The following is a 20,098-nucleotide window of genomic DNA, read 5'->3' on the forward strand; positions in this document are numbered from 1 at the left end:
GTATCCAAAAGAAATATTTAGAACTTCCCAGCGATTCTCATGACTCCTTTAGCCCCGCAGCATACATATCTCACATTAACAGTTGTGAAGTCTACATCAGCTTACAAAATTGTATATTACAGTGATTGGAAGACATATACCTGTGTCACAAGTTAATAATTCAGCCATAGCGCTTCACCTTTTTTATTGAAGGTGTGTTGTCAGAGCTGATGCTCATCCACTTGAACAATATTTACACCCTAAATTTTTGACAAATACAAGTAATTGATAAAAAGTATGAAGTATCAGATAATACATACTCATTTGGAAATAGCAATAATATACCAATATATTCTTGTTTTTTCCACATTTCCAAAAATGCAGTTTAGCTGCAAAAGTTAACAGCTTTGTTAGTAGGCTCAAGTTTCCATGTTTAATAATTTGTGATTTAACACACTGTGAGTTTTCTTTTTCTTTGCAAAGTAAGCAATGACAAAATTGTAGAGCAAGTCTTTTAACAGTTGGGTTTTTGGTCTTCCATATAACAAACCTAAGTATTTAGTCCTAATAGCTCAAACCAGCCCATCTGCTTATTTAACTACTACTGTTGAAACTGTTCTTTATGGAAGAATTTTCAGAGCATTCCATCAGCATCACGGCACGTTGAGCAGGGTACTGTGCAAGATAATATCCATTTAAAACAAGAAAAGGATTTGGCCATCCCTGTATATTTTGGTAGGGTGTTTTGGTTTTGACCTCAGCCAGAATGACTTAAGTACTACCCAAATGTAACAATAAACCAGATTGTGCCATGTACTTTAAATATGCCATTGAGCATATTCAAGTCATTGAACATCATGTTGTACAGAGAAGTTGACTGTTACCAGGACTTGTTCAAGCAAAGAACAAAATTTACCTGTGCACTATACATTCAACACAGCCTTAGGCTAGTTTAGTTTAAAGCACTTGATATGCTAAGCGACTATCCTTTCTCAGTATATCTAAATGTGGAATGTTCTTGCTGATTAGTATAGTGTTAAGCTGCCTTGAATAACTTTTGTTAATTGTATGGTTACAGCATGTTAGAGCATTTGATGAGCTGACTGAGGATTGCTAGCTGATCATTTTATGCATAAGAAGCTTATGGAGGGAAGGAATGAAAAGCTCTCCAAATGTTTTATATTAATTAAGAAGGGAAAGCATTAATTAACATGCAAGTGACATTGATTTGTCAGCACTTCACATACCATTCCCATAGCATCTCTACTAAAACCATACATCTTCCTGTGCTCATGAAGCTGAAGCCAATATTAAACTACCCACACGTGTAAATGGTAGCAGCAGAGTTGGGCAAGCCTGATGATTTCAGATATACAGCTCTGCCCCACAAAACTTGTCCCAAACACAACCAAGCTTGTAACGCTGCATAGAAATTTGCATAAGTAAGTGAGGCCCAAAAAAAAATTGAACCAGTTAGAGGGGCAAGAAATGTATTGGTGAAAACATAGATATACACACACTGCATGGGTCAGTCTCTGAGCCACTTTTTTCTGAAATGGGTACAGAGACAGAGATGAGAGCTGCCTGCAGACAGCACTGCAGAAATTAAACATTCCTGGGTACAAGTTTGCCCCCAGCCACAGATAGAGGAATCTTAGGAACATCCAAATGAGAACTTTGCCTGCTCAGTAGAAACTGACTGCTGACTCAGTGCTGAAAGGACTGGAATATTGCAGTTATTTTACAGAACCCACCTTGTACTCTGTGTTTCCACTGCTGCACTACCTCCTCACCAAAGCAGTTACGTCTTGCCAATGGGTAGGTAACCTGGATTACAACTTGCGTTAAGTGCCAGCCAGTGTGGCCAATGGCAGGGTGGATGGGCATTGCCTGGAGAACACAACAGCCTAAGCATGGTTATGCAGTTCCATATTCCACTAGTCATTTGACCATACTTCAGATTGGTGGACATAGTTTCAATTTAAAGTGCTCATTCTATTAGTTTGATTTTTTGCTTATAAGCTACTTATAAAACAAATTGATATTCCTGGATACATTTTAATTTAGAAAGGAGTCTAAGATATCTACCAATGGTTTCACAGCAACAGAAGTCACAAATCTGTGGACCAACAGATACAGCAGAATTTCCTATACATGTGTCATTAATAAGTTAGGGTAATAAAAAACAAAAACCAGCATAACATCCAGGCAGTTTTCTAAGCCCACTTGGAATTGCTAAGGTATTATACTGTGCCATTCACATTTTTGATAAAACATCTGAAATATATAAAATCTCACATATTAAAATATATTTAGAACAAGACATTCATTTTAAATAACTTACTTTGATAGGTAATATTCAACATAATTCCTTTTCTAAGTATAAAATTTTTATATAAAACATTAAGAAGGTGTGTAATGTCAACCAATTCAAGAGTATGCTTGAATTGGAAAAAAATCCTCTTAACATTAAAGGTCCCTTTCTATATTGCTTCCTTAGTCAAACCAATTTTAATAAAAGGCAAGTCCACTTAAGTTTAGGATTTTAAAAAGGCAACTTGGGAGTCTTGTGCATTGCCTTCATCTCCAAAAGCATTATGTGGTCCTCTTTGGCATAATTTCAGTAAGGTGATGTTTTGAAAGAATTCTTAATCCTTATCAGTTCTGTAGCACACATATGACCAAAAGCCCTGTTGTACCATTCCGTTGTCCGACCCCTGCCAAGAAACAAATCAGTACATCAGAAACTAAAGACTTCTGGTACTAGGCAGTTTTCTTTTCTTTGCATATTCCACTTCTATCTGTACCAAAGTCACAGATTATTCAAACCCACATAGTTCTGAAAATAGGCATGGTTTTATCTGGACATTCAATACACTGTTGCAGTTCAGAAGAATCTTGCAAATTTGGTCTATTTGCATGTGCGTCTAGCTTTATGTGGCTCATGTGGCATGATCTGCTAAGTCATATGTGGCCATGGTCTCAAACAGTAAGAGGAAACCAGAAGCAGTGCAGTCCAGTATGGTACATGTAATTCACTCACAGGTGTTCGTATCACGGGTGTTCTATCAAAGGTGGAAAGCGTGCAAAGGCAAAGATTGCAATCATACGGCTCCTCCACAATAGAGAATTGGGATTTCAGCCATCAAAGTCTTTTGCCATGGCTCACAAGAGGACAGGCTGGAGTACTGGTGGGATGCAACTTATCCTAGCAGGGCCTCACTTCTCCCCTCCCCACACGTCAAAATGCCAGTGTAAGTCTTCCAAACCCTGAAACCACAGCCAAGGCTGCTCTTTCTGTGCCAGCTGTAATGGCAGAAGGAGGGTACACCAAATTCAAAATACCAGTTTTGATCTCTGATTATGTTTCCAAGGGCACAGCTGAGGCGCCATATTTCCCTGTGCCCGTTTAGACACTCTAACAACCACAGAATTCTTACCCAAGCCTCTTCAACAACATGTTCCAAATTACTGTAGCTCAAGAACCTTATTTTAAAATCCACTTTTATTTCAGTCTATCTGATACAAAGATGTAGCCATGAGGAAACACCCTTTGAAAAGTATAACAAGCGGGTGGCCAGGTCAGAAGCAGAACAAGGAACAGTGGTTTTTTTTCCTCCACGGCCTAATTCAATTTTATGGAGGAATCCTAAAATAATTAAGTTTATTTAATTAAGTTTATTAAGTATTGGAAGCTGCCCCGAGGCTTATGCAAATGAGGTGGCATATAAGTTGTCCAAATAAATAAAATATTCTACAGAAAACCCATCCAGTCTGTGACTTGGCAGATAATTTCCAAATGCAAGGGGAAAAGCAGGAAATACCTGGTATCTATTCGACAGACATGTGTCACCCTGGATTTCTGAGAGCCAACTGCTTCTATAAGGTACTGGCAAAGCAGAACTTGGGCTAAGATCCCCCTCACTGTAGCACTTTCACTGTCTGCTGAGGTAGCTGCTAACACACATGTGCTACTTTGAGGATCAGTCCTCCAGGTTCTGAAAAGAGGAAAAGAATAGACATCTTTTACACTGTTTATTTTTTTTATGTATGTTTATTAAACCATACTAACTACATCAAGAGTTAAATTACATAATCAATTTGATTACAATTCTGGCTTGTATGCATGATATCCAAAGTTGCATGTATGATATATTAGCAGCATCAAAATCCAAGCCTTGATTTTAACCTCTACACAGTAATACTCTTTTATTTCCCTTGGCTGTTTGAGAGCTGCCCAAAGTAGCCCCAGTACACCAGCGGAAAGTTCTAGCTAAATGGGTATTCTAAGGGTGAGGCAGAGGTGGCCCTGGTTCCACACTTTTCTTTCTCTGAAGACCCTAGGATTCAGCTCAGTAATTAGGACAGCTTGTTACAGTTCATTTCCCTTCTAAGGCAGGATAGAAAAATTGCTGGAGGATGCACGGGAATGCCATTGCTCTAGCCACAGAGAGCCAGCCGGTCTTTGGAAGTAACCTATTCACCACTTCACTTTCTCCAATCTATGGTTGCTCTGGAGCTGGTTTACGCTGCCCAGTAAGTGCAGATTTGCCAAATTATGTAACAATTGAATTCTCTCCATCAAAGGTACTGGAAAATATTTATCAATTGCTAACTTTTACAGTACCTCAGTCCCTTTCTGAGACAAAATTCCATTGTGGACTGCATCCCTTTAGAAATGTCAGGTAATATGTTACCTAAGCCCACTACTGGAAGGTGGAGATGAGGCCAAGAACGGTAAGCTCTGACCTCTATCTCACCTTATAATCACATGTACATGACACAGAAGTGGTATGTTCTAGTGATGCTTACCTTAAGACAACATATTCTCGTGGAGGAAGTGGAAACATACTCTCTACGGTGTAATGATAAATGTCTGTTTCATCATCTAAGATCTCTAGGATTTTTGTCTGCTGAAGACTTGGGTCCCACAGGTGCTGCTCCATCAGTATTCGATACAGAATTACTTTAGGGACAGTATCAATTTCAACAGAAGCTTTCCATATGCGCACAGGGTAATTATCATCCACCTTAGAAGATAATGATTTCATTAGAAAACAACTTGGGTAACATCTATCACCTCTGGTATAAAAGAACAAAGAGGCTGCAGTCCTATAGGCAGTAAATCAGATTAACCTCATCAAGGCTTGTTTCTGAGTAAACATACAGGACTGTGCCAGAAGGTTATCAAGCCACAGACCACTAAAAGCAGTGTGGGAGCCACTTAACTGGTGGCTAAAATTGACATTCTCCATCAACAGCAGAATCTTAAGCATATCTGCTCAGAAGAAAGATCCATGGATTTTAATGAGGTTTTCACCTGGATTAGTTTAGTATAAGACTGTTGTCTATATATCTGCTAGATGTTGCGCTCAAATCTGCTTCCTTTATCCTTTACAAAATGTCATCACAGCATCTCAAGTGAAATGAACATGCTTGAAACATAAATGCATTTCCTAGCTTGGATGACAGTGCTATGTTGGCATTCGGACACTTTTGTGCTCTGTGCCAAAAATCTATTCTTACAATTAACGCACACCTTATTTAAAGAAGGAACCTGAATCTCTTCAAGTGTGATAAAATACTACCTGACCAGGAATTTGATTAATTTCAGAGACCAGTCAATTAATTAAAGCCGTTTTCAAAGTTATTCACCTAACCCTTATTAAACATGCCATGCCCCAAATAACCTTTTTATATGCAGAATCTGCCCCTTCCAAGACAGAACAGGTAACCCAGTTCTTGAACTTTTCCTTGGCATCTCGAAGCAAGTCCTGCATGGAGTGCTCCAGGGATATCACTGTGCTAGAGTGCTTCGTTACCGAGATCTGATGCGATGCTACTTCACCTGAGTTTTGATTATGCGAGTCTTCATAAGCCTGATCAAAGCAGTAATCAGGAACCTGCAGGAGAATATAACTCTTCAAGTTAGACTGAAATGGGTGACAGCATTAGGTACAAATAATTCTTTTATCTAATCTTGTATATATATATGCATAACCTTCAAGAAGTCAGTCCCTGGGAAGCACAACCTTCAAGAAGTTAGTCCCTGGGAAGCACAACCTTCAAGAAGTTAGTCCCTGGGAAGCACAGTATGTAACTGATGGATGTGTCAGTGTATTTGAGTGCTGGGGTATCTAATATTAATGTTGAACCTGCAAGTAAAGAGTTCAAAGTGGCTTATATACACTTGTTAGGCAGTCTCCCATCAAGGAAAAACACCACTTACCAGCCTTTCTTAGCTTCCATCAATAGAATGTCATCATGCACAGAGGATTTGGGATTATATATCTCAAGAGCTGCATCAGCTCTGCAAATGCACCAAATAAGAGAGATGCTTTTCACAGTACAGAGAAGCTGTGGGGGGGGGGGGGGAGGAGACTCCTACAACTGAAAGTGAACCACTTTTGTGTGATTCAAACATACTACAAAACCAAAAAGGAAGTTATTTCCACGTACCCAGAAACAACCATGCTAATGCAAGTACACGTAAAGAAGAGATGCCATTAGAATCCTTGGTTTAATTTCTCAAAAGCAAGATGCTTCTCGTCAAAAATTAGAGTTTAACAAGATGCAGAGGCAAGTAGCATATGAATCTCTGAACTCTTTTGGTGCCATGCTCATAGCTATTAATGAGGTCATTGCTGACTCCCTGTGCCAAAAGCAAAGGCAGAAAAAGACCATGCTAACAAATGTGAAGCATGAACTATCAAGCTTATTTTGGCCCTGCACTTTGCATAAATAGCCAACAGCCTCTCCCTCTTGTCCTCAGCTCTTTAAAGTTTTCCCTCACCACATGGCCTCCCTGTTTTTCTGTGTTTTCTTATTCCTTTCCCACACTTTCTTTGCATGCCAGTAGAACAGAGTGCAAGCCAAGGGAGGAGGCAAGAATAACTGAAAGCCGCTCTCCAGCCTGTCTCATGTATAAAAATGCCATTCAGCCCTTCCCACCCATGCTGGACTATTCCAACAACTGAACAAGCTGCTTCAGTGCCTGGGTGGAAGGGCATCTTGGCACTGGCTCCTACCAGCGCAAATGCTGCGGAGAGGATTGGTCAGAAGGCTCAAATGCCATACATTCTTCAGCCTTACCAGCTCTGGCCTCGCACTGGCAGGTCAGACTCCCAGGCAAGACAATGCAGTCAGCACAGCAGGCAAGAAGAGATGCCAGTGCATTTACACATTAGGACTGAATGGGTGTAATTAAGTCCATGCTGTGCTCCACCAGAGAGGAAAACACACATTTCCACCTAATCGGAGAGGAAGTTTTAGATCAATTTAGGAAGAGGTGTTCCTTTTGTTCTATGCTTATCATGAGAGCTATCTTCCTCCAAAAGAGGACAATGTGAGTCATTGCCCCCACCCAAAACCATTTTGGAGCCCATATTTAGAATGAGCCACAGAAGAACCAAAGTCAACAATTAAGCAGAGGAAGGAACAAAGTGAAGAACAAGGACAGCAGGCATGTGCTTTAGAAACGGGTGGGCAGTTCAGGTTCATGGGCCTAATTCAGCCCTGCTGGGGTGCCAGGCCAGCCATCTTAGAGTTCCCCAGATGGACATGCCCCTTCCTTCTCTATCCTTTTGCTGTGATTTCTCATTTTTGCTGCTTGTTTGTCTACAAGGTTGAAATGCTAAATAAATTTAGTTATCAGTAGCAAGAGCTTGAAAAACACGCTAGTATGGTTTTGTACTTTGGCTGCACACCTTTTGTTGTGAGACCTGCCCACCACTGGAATACAGCTACCACGGGCTTCTCCTGAAGGGAATGTGGCCCTTGGACTGAAAGAGGTACTGCACCCCAATTTGGAAACCCTGACCCAAAGCAGGAATGGATCAAGCTCTGGTTTCAGCCTTGTGACATACAGCAATATTAAGGAAAAATGGGTTAAATATACAAGGTTACATTTGTAGTAGACTAAATTAAAGCATAAACAGCATTTTTTACCCAATGCAGCCAAGGCTAGATTATAATACATCAGAATCTACATGGAAGAAGTATGCTAAAAGGAAATTAATTTAGTTTGGCTCCAAGAAGCAAATGCACCAGTCCAAAAACAAACAAATTGTTCTTTACTACTGCCAACAATTAAAAGACCTTACATTTCTACTCCGCCAAGTATGCAAACTGACACTACACACATGCCTAAGCAGTGTGCTGGATGAAGACTGTACATAAAGCTAAGCTCTTTTCCAAAGAAAACACCCTACCTGAAAGAGTCGGTGGCATTCCATTATCATGTGGGCCAGGCCTTGCGTTGCAGCCAAATTCTCACTCAGATCCCTCTGGTCTGGTTTTCCAGTGCTGTATTTCCGCTGGCTGCATCTGAAGGGAATTTAAAGGATTGCTTGTTCAGATCACACCACTAAGGCCTATTTTTTACTGAGGTGGTAAAATCTATACCTGAGTTTATCATTTTGGACTAGGAGGAGGAGTTTGTGGCCTGTATGGAGCCCAGGGGAAGCATACAATAATTTGCTGCTGTGTATAGAAAGTCAGATCTCAGAGAAAAGTGGTTCTGCCTAGTGTCAGTTTTCCAGTTAGAGATGTTTGTCGTATTTAGGAACATTTGATCGTTTGTTTCATTTTTTGTGTATAAACATACGAACAGGGATTCAGACATCGCCCTGTAAACTAAGGTACTTTCTATGGAGAATTTATAAAGTCCTATCAAAATGGAGTAAGTGTTAGCTAATCCTGGTCAATTACATTCCAGTCAAAGGCATGAACAAAGCCTTCACTGATTTGCCTATCATCTTCATAAGTGTTTAACTAATGACTGGCCTAACAAGTCAGAGGGAAAGCTAATTACTTTACTCAAGAGCTCTTAACGCTTTTCCTGAGAGCACTAATTCATATTCTAAGCTTATTTGTGGCATCATGCCAATATTAAGATTGCAAAGAGCCTGGCATTCATTTCTAATAGCTTTATCTTGAAACATGCTTTGTGATCATTTAAAAACAGAGATTGTGAGATAAAGATGACTGGCTTTAATCCATGAAGCCAGAGCTGTTAAGATTAGGTCCTTCTGAAGTTCCGACACTGAAGGTAAAATATTAGCAAATTTATTATGTAAACTTCAGGTTCAAAGTAGTTAAAACAATAGAATGAGACACTCTTTTTTCAGCTAAGTGCTTCTGCTGCAGAAGTACAGAGGTCAAAGGGGGGGGAAAAGGGAAGACTCGGGCCGCCTTTGCCTCATTTCCAAAGGGTTCTATGTTTCTTCACCTGCAATTAAGAACTTAGCAACAGAATTTTCTATCAAGGCTTCTGACACATTCCTGTCTCTGATGATGTGTTCACTTCTGTGACTGACTATGCTGTCAACATCTCAGCCTATTCTGCCTTGCCTGGCCCTGTCTCCTTGGGAAGGCTGGGCATCACAGGACTTGTTACAGTCTGATATACATCTGGGTTGTATGCACGTATTAAACGCACATTCTTAACATGCTTTACCTCTCTTCACCTCTCTCGAGACTGAACTATCATCCTAAAAACCATACAGACAGTTTTCTCAAAGTAAAATCCTTGGAAGCAGAATTGACACTGTGGTATCCATCTGCTACAAATCATCAGCACCCACATGCTACAGAATTACTTTTTTTCTGTGACTACCCTGTGACTACTACCTTTAGCACAGGGTCAGTTCAGGTGCAACTATCTGTACCCAAACAGCATTTGTTTATTTTTGAGAGATTCACCTTGCTCTCCAGTCCATTCCCATATTACTGCGGGGATTAGTTCATATGAAGGTGTACAAGGTCCCTGAATGACTCACTGCAGGTAAGATCAGGCAGTTTCTCTTTGGATAAATCTGGAGAACTGCAAGCTGAGGTACATTCTCCAAATTCGGAGATGAATAGATGGACGGATTGGCCAAACTGCTCACTCCTATATTTAAAAAGATACCTCTACCACAATTTTAGATGCTCCTCGGTATTCCTCATAGGACTGTCTGAGGCCTATTTGTACATCACCACTTCAGCATTGCTTTCCACACGGCTTGCATAAAGAAATTTGGTGGGAGCAGACAATTACGAGCTCGTATGTGGCTGCTTCTCAATGTACTGCCCCAGGAAGCGGAGCAATACTGGCCTAAGAGGCAATTCTCATGAGACCTTTGAGTTCTCATGTTGCTGAAGCAGTAAGGCAAGAAGCCCCACAAATGTGGTAGGTAACACAGGAACAGCTCTTAGAAAACAGTATGCATTCCAAGAAGACTTATGCAGTGACAGAGACTGCATGGCAACTGAGGTGGCCCAAACTCTGTGATCCTATTTTATGATGATAATCCCAAGCTTCCTGCAAGTCACAAGTTTATGGGCTAACCTGGCAAGCAAAGTGTGTGTTTCTCTCCAAACAAAATACTGCCCAGAACAGGCTGAAGAAATACCACACACACACACACACACACACACACACACACACACACACAGAGAGAGAGAGAGAGAGAGAGAGAGAGAGAGAGAGAGAGAGAGACCCCGACCGACCACATTTAAACTGAGCAAGTTAACAACACTAAATATGAAAAAGAAAGGCATTCAGGAAGAGGAAAGTTTTTCATTTACCATGTTTCTTTCCTAACACTCATCATACTATGTTACATAAACATGATGATTCAAAACCTGGTAGGGTCATTCTCAGTTGGTACTCATGCCAAGATGTAGGGTGGAATGTTCTTTATTTGACTGTGACTACTGTTCTGGCAGTGCTAAATGTTGTTTTATTATAGAATGACTGCATTTGCACAATTGCCATAGTGGGTTATGTTACATGCTGGATACCATTTTGAATATGTGCAAGACATTATATGCTAAGCTCAGCAGCATTTTTATATCCTAGGGTTATAGGAGGCTTGTTTAACCCTGACATAACCCACAGTGCCCAGGTTTGTACACAACATCCATGGCATGTGTTCACCATGGCTTGCATACTCAGAATGACAGCCAGCACATACCACAAAGCCATACAGGTTAATTAGACCATTATATACAAACCAGTCAATTGGCTCAGTACATAATCACAGCATGACTAGAAAAGGGTAGCCATATTAAGAATTTTATCTTCCACTGCACACATAGTTTAGTAATGCTCCTCACTTGCAAGATTTTATCTGTATTCCTAGTGTCATAGACATAATTTCCACATAAAGATAATCAAATATAGCACAAATTGATTAGCAGTAGTCACCACTTGAAAGGTATGACCATTTTATGCTTATTTCTTACAAATGTTGACTAGCTTGAAGGGCTTTTACATTTGAACAGTTGACGATGTATTTTTTTTTCTTCTTGCTAATCATCAAACAAACATTGTTCAAGCAAAAATACCTAGATGAAGAGGAACTCTCTCCCCTTAGCGTATTAAGGTGAAACAAAGATGGTGCCAGACAGACAGCAACATTGGTTGGACTCATTTGGTTTTCCTCCACAAGAGCTACTACATCCCTGAGAAAGAACAGAAGAACTTTCAAAGCTTCACGATGTTCATCTGGAAGCAGAAGAATAGCAGCTTGGACAGCACAAAATTGCTGATCTTTTGGTAGATCTAGGGAGAGAAGCAAGAAATGGCAGACACTAAGAGAAAACAGGAATTGTCAAGTTGGAATAGCATTGTCTTATTTCCAAAGAGAGTACAGCCACCCACAGCTAGTTTTCATTTAGTTTTAACAGAGTAGCGTGAGGCTTGGATCCTGCATCTTCATTCAATCAGTGGAAGGATATCACGGGCAGAATGGAACTTCCACATCCTCTACTCCCCATGTACATTCCGAATCTGCACCAGCATGCTAGCGGATGAATGCGAAAATTCCTTTCTGCCAGTACTATCTTCCTATGGAAGAAACCTCAATGCTAGGGTCAAGTTGAAGCTACTTCATGAAATATGTATCATGATACACACGCACGCACGCGCACACACATAGTCGCTTATTTGGTGACCTAGGGAAGTATATTAATTAAAATCACAGTTAAACAGCTGTCAGGAAAAGTTAAATTAATAAAGCAAAGCAAACGAAGTTTAATGAAATAATGAACTAAAATTACCAAAACAGAGTTAAAGCAACAATTACTTACATTGATAGATATGGAGGAAGGATTCGCAAAGTTTGTTAGTGAATATAGGTTCTGGAAGATCTCGGAAATACTGCTTCACCATGTCTGCAACATCAAATGCTGACTGCCCTTCATATGATATGTTGTTTGGATTGTTTTCATTCATTTCCCTTAAATAAAGGATCCTGGATTTAACACCTGACTTTCGGAAAAGGCCAACCTACAAAGAATATAGAAAAATAAGGATGCAGCTCAAGGAGGAACTCCCACTGAGTTTGGCTGTGGCATTGAACTCTATAAGACTACATTTCCAGAAGTCGACCGAGAGCTTTGGTATAAATCAAGGTGCCTGTAAACACAGTACCATCACAGATAAGTACCAGGACATGGAAAGCATTTTGACAGAATTTTTTTTAAAAAATGATAAACTGCTGGGAAACAATTAATGATTCCTCCTGGTAAGTGTACGCTTCCTTTCATCTGTATAGTGTCATTCAAGGCTGATTCATACACAAAGACGTACATCACTCCATCTCAGACCTTTGCTCATTTTGACAATTGAACTCAGACGGCTGGAGCATGAACAGTTTACACTGAAAAGCACTGGGTCTGAAGTAATGAAAAGTACAAGGAGGTCTTCTGTGTATAGCATTTGGACTGGACTGACAAATATGCACATGCATGTTACTGCTGAGAGATGCAGATGCCCATGTCGACTCAAGCACAGCTTTGCCCGCCCCAGCACGACTGGTGCATTTTGTCCTTTGCCCCATACCAGTCTCTGTGTTTCTAGCACATAAGCTTTTCTGCCAGTTGGAATAGGAGGCCTGGGGAGCAATGAATTTGCATTCATACCACGCACGTAAACATAACAAAGCTATTGCTGTGTGTCTGTGGACAAAATCAGATTAAGAAGTGATGACTCCAATTAAGAGTGGGAACAAAGCTTGAGAGAGTACTGAGAATTGGCCAAGATAATAAGTCATGAGCCATCCCTTTCCCACTATGCAAAAAAAGGAATCTGCATAAGAAATTAGTGAAGTATTTGGCTATGTGAGCATTTGAGAATATTGTCTGTTATGACATGCAACAAAAACAGCTCTTGTAAGAAAAGGGTGGGACAGTCCCAGACAGAGATAACATCAGGCATTTAGCCAGGCTAAGGTACTGTAACTATTTGAGTAGCTACTTCCACATGAAAGAACTGGGGCAATGATTTTCTCATCCTGGTACCTGGTCAAGAAAATGGTCCCTTAAGTAGTCCAGAGCTTGGAGTATGCTTCTTGGGAGTGGATAACTTGTTCTTTGGACATTTAGCAGTAATGGAACTCCAAATACATTTTTGTCCTTATAATCAGGGACTTTTATTTTTCGAATGAACTTTGGAACAGTCCTGTAAATATAGAAGAAATACAAAAGGTTTTCTAGGTAGTGTTGAGATGGGGATGAAGTGTACATTTTGTGCAGCGTGTTCCCTATTCTAAGAGGCTGAAATGAATCTCCTAAGGCTAATTATGAATGGTAAGACCTTTACCATTTTTACCCTTCACCCTAACCCGAACCATCTTCACCCTAACTCTAACCCTCACCCTGTTTTGCCAGAAGGTGGGTGGAAGAGCTTCTCCAAAATGAAATTCAGGCCCAAGTCTAAAAAAGTCCACACCACCACTCTAAGGCAGAAACTTCAGAACCTCTTGAATTACTATTACAACCCTCTTTCAATTCCATCTGCCCTTTACCCCCTTTTATTATCCATTTTGAGCCATTGTCAAAATATCCCCAAAAGATTCACAAGTAACATTTTTTTGTATACATCTTTTAAAGATTTAGTACAAATTCTGTCATTAGCCTGACAAACTGGGACATGGTGATGAGGTAATTTAAACATAAATTTTGGGAAATGGCTGTCCAGGGATTTAATTACTAAGTTCAGCTTAATTTCCAACCCAATACTAAGACAAGTAAGTCTGTTCATTTCATTCTAACCTACCAGTTCCATCCTTGTTTGCTTGAAGGAGAGTATTTGTCCATTAAAGTGGTTAATTTTAACAAAGCAAGCTTCTGTATCCTGTTAAGGTGGGCTGCTGACTGGCTGTCAATCTGCAGGGAAAGACTTTTCAAACTGGTGCCTTCCTCAGTTGACCAGTGTCTCCTCACATGTCTGAAGAAAAAAAATTGTTGAGTGCTCCTTGTTTATCGATATTATTTTCCACACAAAGCCCTTTACAAAGCCACACAAGTTACAGAAAAAGCTATCCATTTGAAAATGGCTATTATACAACGGTAGAAGATCTTTTTCTTCTCTTCTCCTTACATAAAGCCATCCCAGCCATATTTCACTTTGTATTCTTTGCCAGCAAGTGCTAAACCACTGACCTGATGGAATGTGGTGATGCCAGTCTTTTCCCCAGCGCGGTTACGTATGCCAGTTCTGTGAGGCCACATCCACGGGTGCATCCGTAGTCCTCGACACCATCAGTGACTGGCAACTCTGCCAGCTGCCCTTCTGAATGCTTTTTAATCTCAAGATGGATTTCCTTAGGGGATAATGGGCATGGAGAGAGCGACCCGGTGGAAGGACTGGCGGAGTCAGAGTCCCCATCATCAGAGAATTTTTCTGTCCACTGCCTGACCAGCTGCCTGAGTCCATTAACATGCTCCACAACGCTGTCTAATTCTGTGAAAACATCGTCGTCGCCAACCTCTGATGCGCCCACTCTGGCAAGATGATTGCCCGGCACATTGTCATATATGCTCAATCTGTTATCCATCAGTGAAAGTGAGCCAGGTGGAGTTTGAAGGTCTGGAGAACTACTGTGAGCCCCATTCCTCCGACACCCATGAAAACTCCCAGTCCTCCAGTTTACTGAGGTATTGTCTATCGGAGACAAGAGACTGTAGGTCAGTGCTTTGGGGAAAGTCCCAGGCTTATGTCCTTGTGGTACTTTAAACACCTTGCTCTTATGTAAATGTACCTCATCTTTGAAGTTATGCTCTGAAATATTATTCCACAAGGAAAGCTTGCTGGAATCCATTTCTTCGGCACAGTTGCCACCTCTTTTGCTGTGCTTCCTCACTTTGATTACAGGACTTGGAGTACTCACAGTGCTGCTGTCCTCAGACTGACTGCTGCTGCTACAGGTCTGCGGGGAATAAGAAGGCTGCATTGGCTGACTCTCTAGCATGTCAGAAATACTTACACAATTAAGGCTTTTCAGCTTGTCTTCATTTAGTCCTTCCAGAAGAATAGGTACGCTAATAGTGGGTTTGGCCTTTGAATGTGCTTCTCTCTTCAAACTGCTACTTCTTAGGCGCAACTTCTCCATCTTCTTTAAGAAACTCCTTTCCTTCCTCACGGGTGATTTAGCCAAGAGTTTGTCCTCACTAATTATATTCAAGGTTTCACTAGGAGAAGGAGGGCAACTGAACATAGAGTCAGGAGATGCCAATTTATTTGAAGAACAAGTTGAAGAGCTCCTGCTTGTTTCAACATCCTCACAGGTTTTTGGAAAGCTAATCAAATCACTGTCCCCACTGCTAGAACTGTGAACAGAGGACTCATCATTTCGCTCGCCTTGATCAGAAAGTGCTGCATCTCCACTGCCAGGAGTCTTAAGTCGCAAACTGCCAGGAACAGGTGCGCCAGCATCTTCAGAGCTCTCCAGACGAGACCATCTCTGAGTCTGTTTCTCATAAGCCCATTTGTTACTTATTGCACAAGGCTCGTCTTCTTCAGAGTCAACACTCTTATGCCAAAGAAAGAGGTGTAAAAACATCAGACAGACAATCAAAAATTATTCTTACATTCTCCAGAAGAGGATTCCATGAGGAGTGAAAGGCTGATGCTGGAAAGGGATATTGGGCAATACTCCCATTCTGCCTCCAAGGCATGTGTAAGTCCTACACATGGACATTTCTCCTCTTTTTTGAATCCCAGCTACTTAAACAAGTCCACTTGTTTTCAGTGGGAATTGCACACCGAATGGAAGGGCTTATAGCCAAGATAGCCTGTATGTAACAAAGGGGATGCTTTGGTCAATCATCAGCTTCCTGGAGCTTATGCTCAACAGGTAATGGTTACATTGGCTCTAGCAGAAGGGTTTTAAAAAATATGTATCAGTGTAAATGATCGATTCCTGTTTAATACTAGATTCCTTTTTGTTTAAACCTGTTCCCAGTTAACATCAGTGTTCAACTCTGTGGATGGATTCTTCCATTATTTCCTGGTATGGGTGTTAGACCTCCTGCAGTTCCAGAACAACACAAGAAGGCATGGACCATGCCATTCCACCCTTCCCTGCACCAGTAGACATGCCCCCCCCCATCTTTTCTGGAGCGCCCACATTTTCACAGCAACATTTACAAACTGTGCCTAGTGTGCATTCTACATATGCATCCGATGAGCTGGTAATATCCAGATATGGTAAAGCAAACTGAATTACTCCTGATAAGGTATAGCATTTTGTAATGCTTCCCCATAAAAGAAGCATGTCATGCATGTAAAAACTAGCATAGTGATAAGAAATGCTCCAGCCCTGGCTACTTCCCCGTGGTGCTTCTCTACTTGGGTGCCTTTTTGCACACAGAGAAGCACTCAAGAATGCAATTTGCAAAATGCACAATCCACTCCACACTTCCGGAGTCTACCACCTCATTCAGCCTCATGTGTAGTACTAGCAGTCCTCAGCTTACGAACAGAAAACCAAAATTTGCTTTGAAGTAGAATTTGTAAGTCATACCACATATAGTTGGTCCTCCACACTTGTGCGGGTTGGGGGCATAGGACCCCATCTAAGTGGAAAAATCACGAATATCTCTAGCCTGCACCCCACCCAAACTCACTACGGCCTCCTCCTTGCAACAAGAGAATGCAGTGGAGAGTTCCTTCTCTGGATGGGTGAGGCAGGAATGCATGCTTTGGAGGCCCTCCTTCTTTCCCCTCCCAGTTCCCCTCTCTCTGTAGTGATGACAGTTTTCTGCAGTAATTTTTAAGTTAATAGGCTTTAGGGCAGTTCATAAGTACAGGTTGTTCGTAACTCGGATGTATGTAAGTCAGGGACTGCCTGAACTGGAACAATACCCTGTGCAGATAATGTTCATGAATTAGACCGGAGACTCCTGTTTGTTCAGGATAAGGCCTCACCGAGAACAGAGAATGTTACGTGTTTATAACTGAGAAAGCGCATGAGCACAACAGAACTCACAGAAAGTATTTTTCATCACATTAGTTGTGCTTGTTGTGACAACTAAACAGAAATTGTAACAACTGCCTCAATAGAGCATAGTCTTACACCAACATATTTGCCTTTATTTTCATTTTTAAAGTATAAGGAATTGAAAAATTTGGAAGCATACCCGCTTTCTTTGCCGACATATTTCCACCTTCATTGCTGCATATTTATTCAATGAATTTAACCGTCTGCGGGGGAAAGGAGACACATATTAAGTGGCTTTTCTAATTTTGTGCTCAGTGGCATTCAAACTTTTTTCCTTACTTGAAATTAATTTAACATACACACTAAACTACTTTCATTTATCTGCATTTTACCTCAGCAGTTCACTAAGTATAGTTTCTCAGATTACATTTCACTACTAATGTTCTTAATAATGGGAGCAGACACAAAAATATGTCTTCATAATGCAAAAATAACCAAAATGTCATGTCTCAGACAACTGCCTGGCAGAGCTCGTGGAATTTTAGCAATGGGTTTAGCAAGATATTAATAGATAACAAATATTGAAGTATGTGGCCATCTTTCAGCTACTACCCTGCATGCATTTTAAGAATCTGAGTAATAAAAAGTTATGTGGTCAATATAATTATGTTATTACATTTTGAATGCAAAGTGAAACATTATAGCATTGCGGGTTTGATGCAAAGTTTTATTATGCCATAGAAGAACTGATGAGCAGAGTCCTGCTCAAAATTATCTTGCTGGAAGAATGGGAAGATGCCAATTTTAACACTCTTGAGTGTGCAGTGTATACAAACACTGTTAAGTAAATAAATAAATTAAAAAACTTCCTGATGACAGAATGGAACTCTTATATTCATGGCAGGCTTAAGCTGACTCCAACACAATATTAACGCACATTTCAAATGAGTTTGCTGATCTGTCTGTTTGTTCTATGTTGTCAATAAAGAGAAGCCAAAGCAATCATATATTAGAGCTGTTGAAGGAAAATTTCATTTTTCCACAACTGCTCTCAAATCTTTGCTATCCACTGATAAAATTTATCAGTACCATTTTTGCTCAAGGACAGCTTTAGCTTGAGGTTGATAAAGCCTTTAACAATAAATCAATCACCATTTTTTCAGTTCAGATCTGACTCTCTGAAGGGAAACTTGCTCTTTTTATCTTGAACAGCTGCTTAAAACATATTGTAGGATCAAACTGTGTTAATTTTCAGCTATATATAGCCTCTAGGAATCACTTTAGCAATTAAGTAGCTTTAAACAATATTGGTTGCAATTAAGCAATTAACCTGACACTCCCCAAATTGAGGGTAAACCAAAGTTATGTCATGTTTGGAAGAACTGTTGTTGACTTTAAAAAGATGAAATTAATGTACCTATATCACAATAGCTGCTGGGGCTGGAGGGGGTGGGGGGGAATCACCAGTTCTTTAGTGCCTGCAGCACCTCACCAAAGCTCTATTTAGAATATCTGTGCCTTATTTTGGAAATGATGCTTCTGTTATTTGTTCTAATTTGAGTCAGGATATTCTGAAATACCCAGAAAAGCAGAAATTGCAAGGGAGGGAGGCATTATTACAGTAGATTCAAATATATTTGTATTTCATTTCATGGAATTTTAGGAAAAATAATTGGATCCATTATGATATAATGATATATACCATGTCTTGCTACTATTCTGTTCCTCACAAAAGTGAATCCAACATAAACAAAATGTTAACCACAACCTTGTTCAACACAACATCTTGATATCTAGTCATTCAACCACAAACCTCTGACAGCTTCCTCCTCCTCCTCCAAGTGCCACTTGGCTGGCAGTCCCACCCCCTAGCTAGCGTCTTGGCAAGGGCAAGGCAGGGACTATGCCACTCTTTCCGATGGTTTATTTGTTGTGACTTAGAATGGGTTGGTGGAGTTCAGATGGCACATTAAACACATTTCACAGTGAACTGTCGTCTCTAACTGTTGCTAACCCTAAGTGAGTTCACATGACATGACGAGCAACCAATAGCAATAGACGATGGTGGCTTGCTGTGTCATGTGAACCCAGTCAATATTGGCCTCACTGTGGGTTATTCCCGTCCTTCCCCTCGATTCTCCTGAAGTTATCCCAGGGGACCCTGGCAGAACCCATTTTTCCTTCTCAGCTTCTTGTTGCTGCAATCCTGCCTGCGGTATCTGCAACAGTTTTGCCCTTTCTGGCACTTCTTTTTTTGGAATGACAGCCGCTTCAAAGTACCCAACTCACGGAGACATTTTATGTTACCAGTTTGCCTCCGATGTTTGCACCCAAGATTTGTGCACTTATTCAAAAAAGTGCAGCACTCCTAACTATCTAGAATGGAGAGTTTTTCCTTCTTAGCACCCTAAGCAGTGTCCCCTGCCAAAGTTCAGGTGACACCATCCATGGTCCTTGCCATATCAAGGTAACGAAAATGTTAAGTTGCTGATTTGTTTCCCTGTTTACAGTTTTCAAATGCCAAGCTGTCAAGTGAAAACAAAAGCCGATAGAAGATCTCAGCTCAGGAAATGGGGTGGCAAGCAGACTACCACTTCTACGTACTGCAGAAAGGAAAAATCTATAGTCCACCCTCCTTTTTTGCAAGCACTTTCTTTTAACACCTATCAGAAGGGATTTGCAGTTTAAAAATCTGGCAAATCAGCCTTTTTGGACAGGGAAATATAGTACGTATGGGCAAAGGGAAGAATAGAAAAGGTGGGAGGGGGCACTGAGAACGGTCAAGGCAATCCTTAAAAACTGGAGGATCACACAGGTAAAGGGGAGATATAGTCACTACCACGCTTTCCAGATATGCACATTCTCTACCCTGCTTTCTCCTTTGCTGCTTTCTTTTTTAATTGACAGTT

At 40.7% G+C, this 20,098-nt stretch overlaps 1 protein-coding gene across 1 annotated transcript in view; it reads right to left on the bottom strand.

The window, feature by feature from the left end:
- Positions 1-2,093: 2,093 nt before the first annotated feature.
- LOC123035437 (rho GTPase-activating protein 7-like) overlaps positions 2,094-20,098 on the bottom strand; it is a 28,648-nt gene continuing 10,643 nt past the window's right edge. Inside the window, exons 4-14 of the mRNA XM_044453614.1 lie at positions 17,389-17,452; positions 14,410-15,779; positions 14,024-14,194; positions 13,267-13,426; positions 12,055-12,253; positions 11,311-11,527; positions 8,190-8,304; positions 5,670-5,882; positions 4,792-5,009; positions 3,804-3,977; positions 2,094-2,696 (exon numbers count right to left, since the gene is read on the bottom strand). Of these exons, the coding sequence (XP_044309549.1) occupies positions 2,600-2,696; positions 3,804-3,977; positions 4,792-5,009; positions 5,670-5,882; positions 8,190-8,304; positions 11,311-11,527; positions 12,055-12,253; positions 13,267-13,426; positions 14,024-14,194; positions 14,410-15,779; positions 17,389-17,452 (2,998 nt within the window). The 3' untranslated portion in view covers positions 2,094-2,599. The remainder of the gene's footprint in view (positions 2,697-3,803; positions 3,978-4,791; positions 5,010-5,669; positions 5,883-8,189; positions 8,305-11,310; positions 11,528-12,054; positions 12,254-13,266; positions 13,427-14,023; positions 14,195-14,409; positions 15,780-17,388; positions 17,453-20,098) is intronic.

The sequence above is a fragment of the Varanus komodoensis genome, unplaced genomic scaffold (assembly GCF_004798865.1).
Source record: "Varanus komodoensis strain SLA01 unplaced genomic scaffold, ASM479886v1 scaffold7_1, whole genome shotgun sequence".
In the NCBI taxonomy this organism is placed as follows: Eukaryota; Metazoa; Chordata; class Lepidosauria; order Squamata; family Varanidae; genus Varanus; species Varanus komodoensis.